Source organism: Argopecten irradians, chromosome 2 (assembly GCF_041381155.1).
Source record: "Argopecten irradians isolate NY chromosome 2, Ai_NY, whole genome shotgun sequence".
Taxonomy (NCBI): Eukaryota; Metazoa; Mollusca; class Bivalvia; order Pectinida; family Pectinidae; genus Argopecten; species Argopecten irradians.
In genome coordinates this window covers 70335899-70350877 of record NC_091135.1, presented here as the reverse complement: position 1 = coordinate 70350877, position 14979 = coordinate 70335899, and the positions used below count along the sequence as shown (strand labels likewise).

General features: G+C 34.9%; 1 protein-coding gene across 1 annotated transcript; it reads right to left on the bottom strand.

Moving 5' to 3' along the window:
• Positions 1-5927: 5927 nt before the first annotated feature.
• LOC138316350 (mitochondrial import inner membrane translocase subunit Tim21-like) lies at positions 5928-14779 on the bottom strand. Its single transcript, XM_069258043.1, has 5 exons — positions 14426-14779; positions 12279-12341; positions 8086-8183; positions 7449-7522; positions 5928-6074 (listed from the first exon to the last, which is right to left on the bottom strand). The coding sequence occupies exons 1-5, from the start codon at positions 14475-14477 to the stop codon at positions 6008-6010; spliced, it is 354 nt and encodes a 117-aa protein (XP_069114144.1). The 5' UTR covers positions 14478-14779; the 3' UTR covers positions 5928-6007.
• Positions 14780-14979: the final 200 nt, after the last annotated feature.

The following is a 14979-nucleotide window of genomic DNA, read 5'->3' as shown; positions in this document are numbered from 1 at the left end:
TTAGGAGGTTGGATGTTATTGGTTTGGGAAAGTATATGTTTAATTGTGTTTAGGAGGGTTGATTGTTTCTGGGTTTGGTAAAATGATATTTTAATATTTAGGAGGGTTGGTGTATGGGTTTTGAGGAATGATATATTTAATTGTGTTAGGAGGTTGGATGTATGTGTTTGGGGGAGAATATATGTTAATTGTTTTTAGGTTTGGGTTGTTTAGGATGGGGGGTATGGGTTTTGGGAAAGTATATGTTTAATTTGTTAGGAGGGTTTGATGTATGGGTTTGGAAATTATATGTTTAATTGTTTAGGAAGGTTGGGATTTATGGTTTGGGGAGAAATGATATATGTTTAATGTTTATGAGGGATCTTGGTGTAGGAAAGTATATTTTAATTGTGTTTGGGATGTAGGTAATGTAATGTCCCCACACAGAAACAATAAAACTTCTGTAATGCAACACGTGTAAATGTCTCCACACAGGAAACCAATAGAATTCTGTAATGCATACATGTAAATGTACCCACACAGAAACAATAGAAAAAACTTCTGTAATGCATACATGTAAATGTCCCCTACACAGAAACCAATAGAACTTCTGTAATGCATACATGTAAATGTCCCACACAGAAACCAATAGAACTTCTGTAATGCATACATGTAAATGTCCCCACACACAGAAACCAATAGAACTTCTGTAATGCATACATGTAAATGTCCCTACACAGAAACCAATAGAACTTCTGTAATGCATACCATACCCATGTAAAATGTCCCTACACAGAAACCAATAGAACTTCTGTAATGCATACATGTAAATGTCCCCACACAGAAACCAATAGAACTTCTGTAATGCATACATGTAAATGTCCCCACACAGAAACCAATAGAACTTCTGTAATGCATACATGTAAATGTCCCTACACAGAAACCAATAGAACTTCTGTAATGCATACATGTAAATGTCCCTACACAGAAACCAATAGAACTTCTGTAATGCATACATGTAAATGTCTCCACACAGAAACCAATAGAACTTCTGTAATGCATACATGTAAATGTCCCTACACAGAAACCAATAGAACTTTCTGTAATGCATACATGTAAATGTCCCCACACAGAAACAATAGAACTTCTGTAATGGTACATACATGTTAAATGTCCCACACAGAAAACCAATAGAACTTCTGTAATGCATACATGTAAATGTACCCTATTTACACAGAAACCAATAGAACTTCTGTAATGCATACATGTAAATGTCCCTACACAGAAACCAATAGAACTTCTGTAATGCATACATGTAAATGTCCCACAACAGAAACCAATAGAAACTTCTGTAATGCATACATGTAAATGTCCCCAGACACAGAAACCAATAGAACTTCTGTAATGCATACATGTAAATGTCCCTACTACAGAAACCAATAAAACTTCTGTAATGGCATACATGTATATGTCCCACCTCCACACAGAAGAAATCCAATATTCTTACTTCTGTAATGCATACATGTAAAATGTCCCCACACAGAAACCAATAGAAACCTTCTGTAATGTTCATACATTCCGGGGTTTTTACATGTCCCACACACAGAAACCACATTAAGAACTTCTGATCTGTAATGCATACATGTAAATGTCCTCCTCACACAGAAACCAATAGAACTTCTGTAATGCATACATGTAAATGTCCCTACACACAGAAAACTTTCGTAATGCATTTCATGTATAATGTCCACACACAGAAACCAATATTAAGAAACTTCCGTTTATGCATACATGTATAAATGTCCCTACACAGAAACCATATAGAACTTCTGTAATGCTTACATGTAAATGTCCCCACACAGAAACCAATAGAACTTCTGTAATGCATACATGTAAATGTCCACTACACAGAAACCAATAGAACTTCTGTAATGCATACATGTAAATGTCCCCACACAGAAACCAATAGAACTTCTGTAATGCATACATGTAAATGTCCCCTACACAGAAACCAATAGAACTTCTGTAATGCATACATGTAAATGTCCACACAGAAACCAATAGAACTTCTGTAATGCATACATGTAAATGTCCCCTACACAGAAACCAATTAGAACGTTCTGTAATGCATACATGTAAATGTCCCTACACAGAAACCAATAGAACTTCTGTAATGTAACATGTAAATGTCCCTACACAGAAACCAATAGAACTTCTGTAATGCATAACATGTAAATGTCCCTACACAGAAACCAATAGAACTCTGTAATGCAATACATGTAAATGTCCCTACCACAGAAAACCAATAGAACTTCTGTAATGCATACATGTAAATGTCCCACACAGAAACCAATAGAACTTCTGTAATGCATACATGTAAATGTCCCCACACAGACAGAAACCAATAGAACTTCTGTAATGCATTACATGTAAATGTCCCTACACAGAAACCTAATAGAACTTCTGTAATGCATACATGTAAATGTCCAAACACAGAAACCAATAGAACTTCGGTAATGCATACATGTAAATGTCCACACACAGAAACCAATAGAACTTCTGTAATGCATACATGGTTAAATGTTCCACACACAGAAACCAATAGAACTTCTGTAATGCATACATGTAAATGTCCCCACACAGAAACCAATAGAAACTTCTGTAATGCATACATGTATATGTCCCACACACAGAAACCAATAGAAATTCTGTAATGCATACATGTAAATGTCCCTACACATGAAAAACCAATAGAACTTCTGTAATGCATACATGTAAATGTCCCTTACACAGAAACCAATTAGAACTTCTGTAATGCATACATGTAAATGTCCATACACAGAAACCAATAGAACTTCTGTAATGCATACATGTAAATGTCCCCACACAGAAACCAATAGAACTTCTGTAATGCAATACATGTAAATGTCCCCCAGAAACACACAGAAAATTAATGTCCAATAACCATTAACTTCTGTAATGCATACATGTAAATGTCCCACACAGAAACCAATAGAACTTCTGTAATGCATACATGTAAATGTCCCCACACAGAAACCAATAGAACTTCTGTAATGCATACATGTAAATGTCCCTACACAGAAACCAATAGAAATTCGTAATGCTACTTACTGTAATGCATACATGTAAATGACTGTCCCCACTACACAGAAACCAATAGAACTTTCTGTAATGCATACATGTAAATGTCTCACACACAGAAACCAATAAAACTTCTGTAATGCATACATGGTAAATGTCCCCACACAGAAACCAATAGAACTTCTGTAATGCATACATGTAAATGTCCCTACACAGAAACCAATAGAAACTTCTGTAATGCAGATACATGTAAATGTCCCCACACAGAAACCAATAGAACTTTCTGTAATGCATACATGTAAATGTCCCCACACAGAAACCAATTAGAACTTCCGTAATGCATACATGTAAATGTCCACAACACAGAAACCAATAGAACTTCTGTAATGCATACATGTTAATGTCCCTACACAGAAACCAATAGAACTTCTGTAATGCATACATGTAAATGTCCCCACACAGAAACCAATAGAACTTCTGTAATGCATACATGAAATGTCCCACACAGTTAATGCATACATGTAAATGTCCACACACAGAAACCAATAGAAACTTAGAACTTCTGTAAATGCATACATGTAAAATGTCCACACACAGAAACCAATAGAACTTCTGTAATGCATACATGTAAATGTCCCACACACAGAAACCACCAATAGAACTTCTGTAATGCATACATGTAAATGTCCCCACACAGAAACCAATAGAACTTCTGTAATGCATACATGTAAATGTCCCTACACAGAAACCAATAGAACTTCTGTAATGCATACATGTAAATGTCCACACACAAGAAACCAATAGAACTTCTGTAATGCATACATGTAAAAAGTCCCACACAGAAACCAATAGAACTTCTGTAATGCATACATGTAAATGTCCCACACAGAAACCAATAGAACTTCTGTAATGCATACATGAAAGTCACACACAGAACCAATAGAACTTCTGTAATGCATACATGTAAATGTCCCCACACAGAAACCAATAGAACTTCTGTAATGCATACATGTAAATGTCCCCACACAGAAACCCAATAGAACTTCTGTAATGCATACATGTAAATGTCCCTACACAGAAACACCAATAGAACTTCTGTAATGCATACATGTAAATGTCCCCACACAGAAACCAATAGAACTTCTGTATTGCATACATGTAAATGTCCACTACACAGAAACAAATAGAACTTCTGTAATGCATACATGTAAATGTCCATACACAGAAAACCAATAGAACTTCTGTTAATGCATACATGTAAATGTCCACACACAGAAACCAATAGAACTTCTGTAATGCATACATGTAAATGTCCCACACAGAAAACCAATAAAAACTTCTGTAATGCATACATGTAAATGTCCCGACACTAGAAACCAATAGAATTTCTGTAATGCATACATGTAAATGTCCCAACACAGAAACCAATAGAACTTCTGTAATGCATACATGTAAATGTCCACACACAGAAAACAAAAGAACTTCTGTAATGCATACATGTATATGTCCCTACACAGAAACCAATAGAATTTCTGTAATGCATACATGTAAATGTCTCCACACAGAAACCAATAAAACTTCTGTAATGCATACGTGTTGAATGTCCCCACACAGAAACCAAATAAAACTTCTGTAATGCATACATGTATATTTCTCCCACACAGAAACCAATAAAACTTCTGTAATGCATACATGTAAATGTCCCCACACAGAAACCAATAGAACTTCTGTAATGCATACATGTAAATGTCCCCACACAGAAACCAATAGAACTTCTGTAATGCATACATGTATATGTCCCCACACAGAAACCAATAAAACTGCTGTAATGCATACGTGTGAATGTACCAACACAGAAACCAATAAAACTTCTGTAATGCATACGTGTGAATGTACCCACACAGAAACCAATAAAACTTCTGTTATGCCATACATGTAAATGTCCCTACACAAGAAACCAATAGAACTTCTATAATGCATACATGTAAATGTCCCCACTTCCCCTTGAGGGGAGAAACATGTAATAATCTGTATACAGTAACCATTTGCCTGCCTCCTTTTTCCAGACAGGTTTGACAATAGTTCTTCCAAACATTTTCCTTTAAGTTAAAATGAGCTTTTCTGGACTTGTGAATGTTTTGACCTGAACTTTGTTCTTCTAACTGAACTTTGCCTTTTGTCGACCTGTGGACATTTGACCTTACCCTTTGTACTTCTAACTGAACTTTGCCTTTTGTGGACATGTGGACATTTGACCTTACCCTTTGTACTTCTATTTGAACTTTGCCTTTTGTGGACATGTGGACATTTGACCTTACCCTTTGCAATTCAAACTGAACTTTGCCTTTCGTGGACTTTCGGACATTTGACCTTACCCTTTGTACTTCTAACTGAACTTTGCCTTTCTTGGACTTTCAGACATTTTGACCTTACTCTTTGTACTTTTAACTGAACTTTGCCTTTCGTGACCTTGTAGACATTTGACCTTACCCTTTGTACTTCTATTTAAACTTTGCCTTTCGCGGACTTTCGGACATTTGATCTTACCCTTTGTACTTCTAACTGAACTTTGCCTTTTGTGTGGACATGTGGACATTTGACCTTACCCTTTGAACTTCTATTTGAACTTTGCCTTTCGTGGACTTTCGGACATTTGACCTTACCCTTTGTACTTCTAACTGAACTTTGCCTTTCGTGGACTTTCGGACATTTGACCTTACCCTTTGTACTTCTAACTGAACTTTGCCTTTCTTGGACTTTCGGACATTTGACCTTACTCTTTGTACTTTTAACTGAACTTTGCCTTTCGTGACCTTGTAGACATTTGACCTTACCCTTTGTACTTCTATTTGAAACTTTGCCTTTCGTGGACTTTCGGACATTTGACCTTACCCTTTGTACTTCTAACTGAACTTTGCCTTTCCTTTCATGCCCCTCGATGTAAAAACACCATCCTCATATACTGCATGCCATCCTTTTCAAATTCAACATGGCTGAAAAAACAAAAGGTATAAAAATCCTGTCTGTAAGACTTGAGCACACCACATATCAAAATAGGAAAGGATGGGACAGGACAGGATCAACATTGTACACCTAAATAAATTTTATTGCAAGCACCAAAAAATATGCTTCTTGCAACAAGGATCTTAACAGTGATTAATTTTAGCAGCAGGGGGTCTTTTGTTTGTCTGTTTAATTTGTTATGAAGTATATTGGAATTCTTCTCCACCATCTTGAGCTGTTGGAGAACAGCAAAGCTCGCCTATTCAGAAGAAGATAATGTTCAAGTATTTACTATTTAAAAATATCAAGCAGTGCCCTCAGTCAAAAAACCCCGAAAGGGCTCCAAATTGGTTGTATTATCACGTTCAGTATCCATACACATTAGGAAAATAAAATCATAAACATTTATGATGACTTAAGCTTAAACAATAGACAAAATAGAAACTTGCTCAAAAACTTTAACAGACTCAAAAAACCCCTAAAGGGCCCCAAATTGGTTGTATTATCACGTTCAGTATCCATACACATTAGGAAAATAAAATCATAAACATTTATGATGACTTACGCTTAAACAATAGACAAAATAGAAACTTGCTCAAAAACTTTAACATGGAAATATGACAAATTAACAGACTCAAAAAACCCCTAAAGGGCCCCAAATTGGTTGTATCATCACGTTCAGCATCCATACACATTAGGAAAATAAAATCATAAACATTTATGATGACTTACGCTTAAACAATAGACAAAATAGAAACTTGCTCAAAAACTTTAACATGGAAATATGACAAATTAACAGACTCAAAAAAAAAACCTAAAGGGCCCCAAATTGGTTGTATTATCACGTTCAGCATCCATACACATTAGGAAAATAAAATCATAAACATTTATGATGACTTAAGCTTAAACAATTGACGAAATAGAAACTTGCTCAAAATCTTTAACGTGAAATGGGACACCAACGCTGACGCCGGCGCAGGGGTGACAACATTAGCTCCCCCTATTCTTTGAATAGGTGAGCTAACAAACTTTAACGTGAAATGGGACGCCAAGGCTGACGCCGACGCCGACGCCAAAGCCGACGCCGGGGTGACAACATAAGCTCCCCCTATTCTTCGATTAGGCGAGCTAACAATGATCATTGTATTACCGCACTAAACATGTATTAAATGTCTTGTTGGTCCAGACTACAGTTTTGCTAAATATTCAATATATTCTTTTTTAAACAGTTTTAGATAACTCAAAATTAACTCTGGTCTGGCTGGCTTTGCGTTAAAATGGTTTGTCTGTCTGTAACTCAGAAAAGTCTATGTAAAATAGATTGTGATATGTACCAAGTCCTAGTCACAACTGTTTAAACCTACCTGGTGTGTCTTCTTCTCCCTCGTCTAGTTTCTTCTCCATAACATTTAACTGGTTCTCCTAGCACATCCATAAGCTTAAAACACAGAGACATTATCAGATGTAAAACTTGACCAAGTCTGACGTCTATTTCATTTCAAAATATTTTATTGTCTGATGTTAAAGACAATCAGAATTTGGCAACAGGTAACATGCCTATACATGCCCTCTCCTTACATATTAGTGTTAATTGCTATTTTATCTAATGATGTTGATATCCTATAACATCAAGCTAGATATTGATAAACATCATATACAAAAAGTCTCCTAGTTTATACACTGTATCATTAGGCCATTCCAATTTGATTTCTTGTTCTTCGGATTTTGAAATTTTAAACAAGCTGAGGATGTTGGTGTGATGATTTTATTTCGTCATCGACAGTAATTGCATATCCAGTTCAAATCTTTGTCATTTTATTAGATATAAGAATTTACATATGAAGCCGTATTCATGTCTAAAGTACAACTTCTATATCTTAATCATTTGAAATGTCTTCTCAATTCTAGAAAGTTTAACAAGTTCATTCCTTTCTAAGAAGTATCATCTTAAAATGAAATAAACATTAAAATACATGAACAGAAACATTGTATTGGATTTACCTCTGTATTCTGTTTACATAACTCAAAGGCATTACTATAGATCCCTCTTGGACTTTGACTGGAAAATACCTCTTTCCCAATGATATACAGCAAACTTCCTATTGATGGTAAAATGTTTCATTTAAGTTTAATAAATCAATAAAATGCAAAATATACCTAGAGGTGTTAAAATAAAATATAAATACTGTATAGCCTAAATCAAATTATTTTTAATTATCCAATTCATGTACCGTGTATGCCAACACAAGCCAGCAAGAGAGAACTTCTCTTTAGTTTACCACTAGTAATCAAGTGGTGATGACTATGTTCCCTAGTGGAGGCAGTCATTAAGTTTATATGAAATCCTGCACTTTCTCACATTAATATCCAATTTTACTACAATTCAGTTCAATTAAACATAAATATTCACGATGGTTGCAACCAGGCTGTGAACACACATGTACTAGCTGTGATAACATACAGTTGGTAGTAGACTAAAGGTTACACATTGTGCACACGGTGTGAACTACGAGTGGACACGGAGTGCACGAGGTTTAGACTACAGGTAGACACGGAGTGCACTACGTGTGAACACGGTGTCCACTACAGGTGGACATCGTGTCCAGGTAAAATATCCACTACATCCAGACCACAGACAGACTAGATGATGTGCCACAGAAATATGAGAAAATATGTATTCATTGGACTTTAACAGATAGAAATAGTTATTGAGATCAGAAACATAATATTTATTGCAACATAAAAATTGCCGTTAATTACTGGAAATCATTCGTAGTGTAATGTTTATTTGAATACATACATATAAAGTAAAATGTATCAACATATATTATCATACAATTTAATTTATAAATAAGGACGTTAATTATAGAATTTATAAAAGCAAATTAACTGCGTTGCAAATTAACTGCGTACGGTAAACCACATACTAGTTATGTCTCATCAATGGATAGTTCCCAGTAAAAACTATTTTTCTTAGCTAGTGATAAGTAGTTTAAAGATGAAATTCTTTTTCGTACGCATAAAGTGATGAACCTCGCGTGGAGTAAGATTTTTAGTATAAGCAAATCATCGCTAAAGAGATATTTTGATCGGCAAATTATTTTGATTAAAAAGAATATATTGATGGACATAATAAAAACAAGGACATATAAACATACACAAATTAAATTCTTCATAAAATGTTAAACTATGTATGTATGGAATATAGTTTTCTAAACGGCAAGGTGCGCAAAATAGTTTGTATAATACGTATACATTTGCTACATGAAACCTGGCGCGTTGCAAAGCATTGGAAAAATGAGAAATCGTCCATAGACATTAAAAATCGGCATTAGAAATTACACTTTATTACACTCAACCGATTGAGGAACCTGTAAGCACTGGCTTAAGAAAGCAAAATAATATTATCGGGCATGTGGCTGTTCGTGAGCATCACCAGTGTTCAAAGGACCGATTGCTAAAATGTAGGTCACATGTCTGATAACAAATCAAACAGACAGAATCAAAATAAATCCAACTTCTACCCATTTAAACTGTAGATTCATAGTTGTTGATTAGATTGTGAATTCGTCATAATTATTTTAATTCTAGAAACCTTGATAATTTGACAATTTGACAATATTCTAATCTGACCTTCTTTTACAAACCGCGTGAGTTATATGATAACAATATTAATGTATGATCCATACATGTAGTATATTGTTCACTTAAATTTGCCTGCTCGAAAGGTAGACCCATAGGCTAGGACTGCAGTTGCCATGGTCACTTGGACTTCATACGGTTCCATCAACCACACGGGTATGATAATCTAAATTACCTAACATTGGTCAGAGTGGGGCTAGGGGCCTGGGGCCTTCTTTGGGCACCCTTCAATATGTTCAGTCAAGTGTATCACAGACTAACAACACCTGTATACATGTAGTACCTTATCCCAACCCCAGGAGGTCCATTTATAGCATGCTGTACTTAGGTGGCAGCCTCTCTACATACTTACATACATATGTACATTGTACTCATCACACAAATACGTACAGTTATACAACAATGCTAGTCAATAGGGATATGTGTTTTAACTGGTAGTGCATTTTAATTTATTTGTTAATGAAGCTTTATATATTAAAATTAAAAATAATCTAAATACCAAGTGTATAGTTAACTAAAACATTTATTTCAAGATTATTGGAATATCATATTTCATCCAATATCTTTTCATTAATTTAATTTTTTTTTACACTGGCTTTTTACATATATCAGAAACCTGATTATCATGACTATGTATATAAAATACCATATTACAATGTTGAATAAGTACCTAATCTACATTAATTTTGATTATAATATATACATGTATTATTGGTAAATTCAAGGTTGTGACAGACATGCATGATTTACGCATTGTACAGCTACCGTCAGCTCCACTTCACGGCTGCCTGTCATGACAATAATTGAGGTGTATTCAGCATCACTTACTATATGTTTTGCCAGCTAGTTTTTACGTATACCTCATCCCTCATCCCAATCTACACCCCCCCCCCCCCCCCCCCCCGGAACCGGTGTACATGTTTACCCAGGCTCTACAACCAGCATGTTCATGTATCTAATAAGAATGGTAATTATGTGTTTCAAACTCATGGACCTATATGATTTTTAAACGGTAAAGTATATTTGTTTGTCTTAACAAACTTCCATAGAAACAATTCTAAAATCACATCTTATATAAAGATACTGTCCCCATTCTCATAAAGCCGTGCAAACACACAAACACAGAAGATAACGATTCTGCCCTCTGGCCATTATCGATGGTCACCTTGAGGCACCTGTATAGCTGGATACTGTGGCTTACCTGTATGTTTGACAAGTTGTAATTATTGAACCATGACGCAATATACGATCAAGATAACTTGCGGGGTTGGGATCATAAACTTATTGTGTGTACCGGTAATTAAGAATCAAAACAAGCTGAATTGGGTACTTGTAGGTAGACTAGCCACCAATTAGTGGAGGACGTCATATAGCTTGAAGTGGATTTAATTCTGCATGATCTTTTAAAGACGTTCAGTTTTTAATAAAGAATATGTAATTAAGCTATTTTTACGTACAATACTTTTAGAACTTAAAATAGCAAGAAAAATATTATAAAAGTGTAATTATTTTAATGAAAGACGATCTACAAGGGTATCGCTAGACAACTAATTGATAGGCACCAAATCTTTTTGTTTAAAATCTATGTATTACCCGGTATATGATTGTATTACTGATAGCTTATTATAAAAGAAAAAGTGTCTCAAAAGCACATTAGGACTGGTTTTTGCTGCAATTCAAAGTTGTTTTTGACTTGTGAAAATGCTTGATGTAAATGATATATATATATATATATATTTAATGTAATTTACCCATAAAACATTTACTTCTGAAAACGCAATATAGACAATTTAAGATAAGAAATGGAAACTAATGATATCTGATATAAAATTAAATAGACATAAACTTAATGAATATAAATCAATCTTTATTACTTTTGCAGTGAAAAGGTTTTATTCATGTATACTAAAAATATTGTATCATATAGTTATATATACTGTACATTAAATTGTAGATGTTGTAATTAAAAAAAAATAAACACTTAAAATTATAATTATGTATTATTTCAAATTGAAGAACTTATTCTTCCCCGATCCCTAACTTTAACACATCACCTTGTCTGTCTAGGTCTCAATGTACCTGGACACGATGTCCACCTGTAGTGGACACCGTGTTCACACGTAGTGCACTCCGTGTCTACCTGTAGTCTAAATCTTGTGCACTCCGTGTCTACCTGTAGTCTAAATCTTGTGCACTCCGTGTCTACCTGTAGTCTAAACCTTGTGCACTCCGTGTCTACCTGTAGTCTAAATCTTGTGCACTCCGTGTCTACCTGTAGTCTAAACCTTGTGCACTCCGTGTCTACCTGTAGTCTAAATGTAGTGCACTCCGTGTGCACAAGGGTGTAACCTTTAGTCTACTACCAACTGTACATAGTCTTACTGTGCCATGCAAGGTGGAGGTAAGCAGGAGTATACTTACAGAAAAACTTTTTGTTTGTTTGTTATATTGCTCTAGATAATCAAAGGAACAAACAGGAAAGGACAATTGACAATTTGACATTAAATGACATTGTGTCATTAACTCACCTGTAGTATCTCAAATCAACTCACCTGTAACTCCAATTCCAAAGATAACAACTCCTCCCCAAAATGATGTTTTCCCAGCTTCTTTAACTAAAACAGAAAAAGGTCACCTTGTCATAGAAAATGAGATATTTACAAGGATACATAATATTACATATATCAATATAGGCATACATTATATAATTTACCAAATATTAATAAAGAATAGGACTTAAAGAGAGCCTAGCTGATTTATAATGATAGCAATAGAAAAAAAGATGGAACTTCAAAATTGTCACATTCTGTAAACTTTGACCTATAGCGAGCTTTTTAACGATCGAGACATATTTTGTGAAAACACGTATTAAATGAGGAAAAGTTAGATATGTCCTTTCCCTACAATACAATGTCTTCAGATTTGGAATAGCTTAGCTTTCATACTTTTTGTGTTATAGCAGTTTTTGTGTTTTTAGGTTTTGCGTCATCACTCATGGTGGCCAATTTGGATTTTTTGACCTACTTAATTTTGTTTGTGGAACAACACCTTCAGATATATGTACATGCATATGGCAGTAACATACTGAAATAATTTTTATCATATATCTTACCGTTTGTCCAATAGAGCGTTCACAAAAACAGGAAGAACAAGCTCATAGTCATTCAGATCCCCCGCCAATGGAGAGCTAAATCAATTAATGCATTAATTTTTTATGCTAGTAAGAGTATAGGGAAAGTATTTTAAAACCCAACTGCAATTGAAGAATATATACAAAACATATTTATGTTTTTTTTAACAAAGTGAAATCAACTTTGAAAACATTTGCTTCTTTGAAAAATACCAGAATCAATCTTAGCTTTAACAAAGTTCAGCAGCTAGCAGTGCGATTTTTGATTTGTTTTAAACAGCGACGAGTTACATAGGAATTAAGTGAATGTTCATAATAATTGAGTTTGATATATCTGAGTTTTACTGCATGCATATTAAATAAAAAGTAAAGCATAATACAAAATTAGAAGTCCTACATAAAATGTTTCTATGAAGTTTCATGGAAATATCTCTGCTGGTTTTAGAGTTGTGCTCCGGAAACGATTCTTACAAAAAATCTGCCATTTTCAGCAATGGTTCCATAGTTACAGAAAAAAGTACAAAAAGTGAAAACCTTAAAATAGCAAAAGGCACTACTAGACCATAAGACCAATGTGTCTATGAAGTTTCGTGGAAATATCTCTTCTGGTTTTAGAGTTATGCTCCGGAAACCATTCGTATGGACGGACGGACGGACAGACAGACGGACGGAACCCATTTGTATATCCCCTGCCAACTTCGTTGGGCAGGGGATAATAATAATAAGAATAAGAAACTTAATGAAAACAATAGGTCTTTTCACCATTTGGCGAAAAACCCTAATTTCACCATTTGGTGAAAAGCCCTAATGAACACATATATCTAACATACAGATAACTGTCAATAACTGTCCAAAGGGATCACCCAGACAATACACATTGCAAATGTCCCTATAGTTTATCTGTATGTTCTTCATATGTTCTGTTTTAATATGTGAAATTATGTGACCGTCCTTAATGTAATTTTATTTGTTCTTTTTAAGTCTTAACAACCAGATAGATCGCCTCGAAAATTTGTTAATATTCTGTCTATATTGTTAGAATTACTTCTTCACTCCATATGTATCATCTATGTAGCTGTAGCGGGATCATACTGGGTTAAACATCGGCGACTAGGTAGTTCAGCAGTTAAGTATTTGGCTAGTGTCCTGAGTCCCAGGTTTGAATCTCGGTCTGGCTGCTACATGTTCTCTTCTCCTGTTACATAGCGTACTTGGACTCGATTGGTATTGGTGACAAGGTACATGTAGCTGCATGTAGCTCAACCAGTACAGCGTCCAAGTTTGAGTACAGGGTTGGAACCCTGGTCTGGCCATTACATTTTATTTACATTTATCATTAATTATATGCATTGTATGATATATAATCAAAGGAACAAATGTATGGTTCAATAATTGTCAATTACCCTTTTCCTTTGTTGACAGTTCAGAGAAGGGGCTCTCCCTAGTTACATCAATTTCTGTATTCTTTTTTGGCTCTGCACAATGTTTAAATGATGTTGTAAAGAGGCATTTTTGTCCCCATACACTCTTTGACTTAGTATACACTTGCAGTAACGGTTGTCTACTAACCATAGATAATGTTTTCTGTGATTGATAAAGTACAGGAATCTTCAGCATCCATTTTGAACTTGATTTAAAAGATTGCATTTTCTAAATAAAAACGTACAAGCTTAGATGCCTATCTAATATGCATGCACATGTATGCCACTGTACTTATCCGGGGTAAATGTTACACTATCGCATGTAGACTTTATGACACAGAAAGTTCCAGTTGATATAGTAACCAGATAAACGCCTCCTTCCGATCTCCAAAACACAATAGAAGGGTTGTCGCATACACCAGTACGCTACACATAAACGGACAGTTCAAACGGACCGGCAAAAGTGAAAGGACATCGTGCCATTTAACGGTGATCAGAGTTGTTCCCCTTGTTTCACTTCCGCTATTATAGTCATTAGCAGAAAAGTGAAAAGAATATCTGTCTATCAAAATAAAGCATTACTTGATTTTAAGTATGGAATTTTAAGTCGATTGATATCTTACCTTTTTTGCAAATGATATGAATAGACTTAGAGAAGAATAGATAGTATATTTCCGAACTAACTGAAATCATCTGAAAATA

Excerpts from the sequence above, each read along its gene's own strand:
- LOC138316350 (XM_069258043.1), bottom strand. The coding sequence starts at position 14,477 with ATGGATGCTGAAGATTCCTGTACTTTATCAATCACAGAAAACATTATC. Across the intron at positions 12,342-14,425 it reads CACAGAAAACATTATCTATG|TTAAAGAAGCTGGGAAAACA; the intron begins GTTAGTAGACAA and ends TTTCTGTTTTAG. Across the intron at positions 8,184-12,278 it reads CTTTGGAATTGGAGTTACAG|GAAGTTTGCTGTATATCATT; the intron begins GTGAGTTGATTT and ends TACCATCAATAG.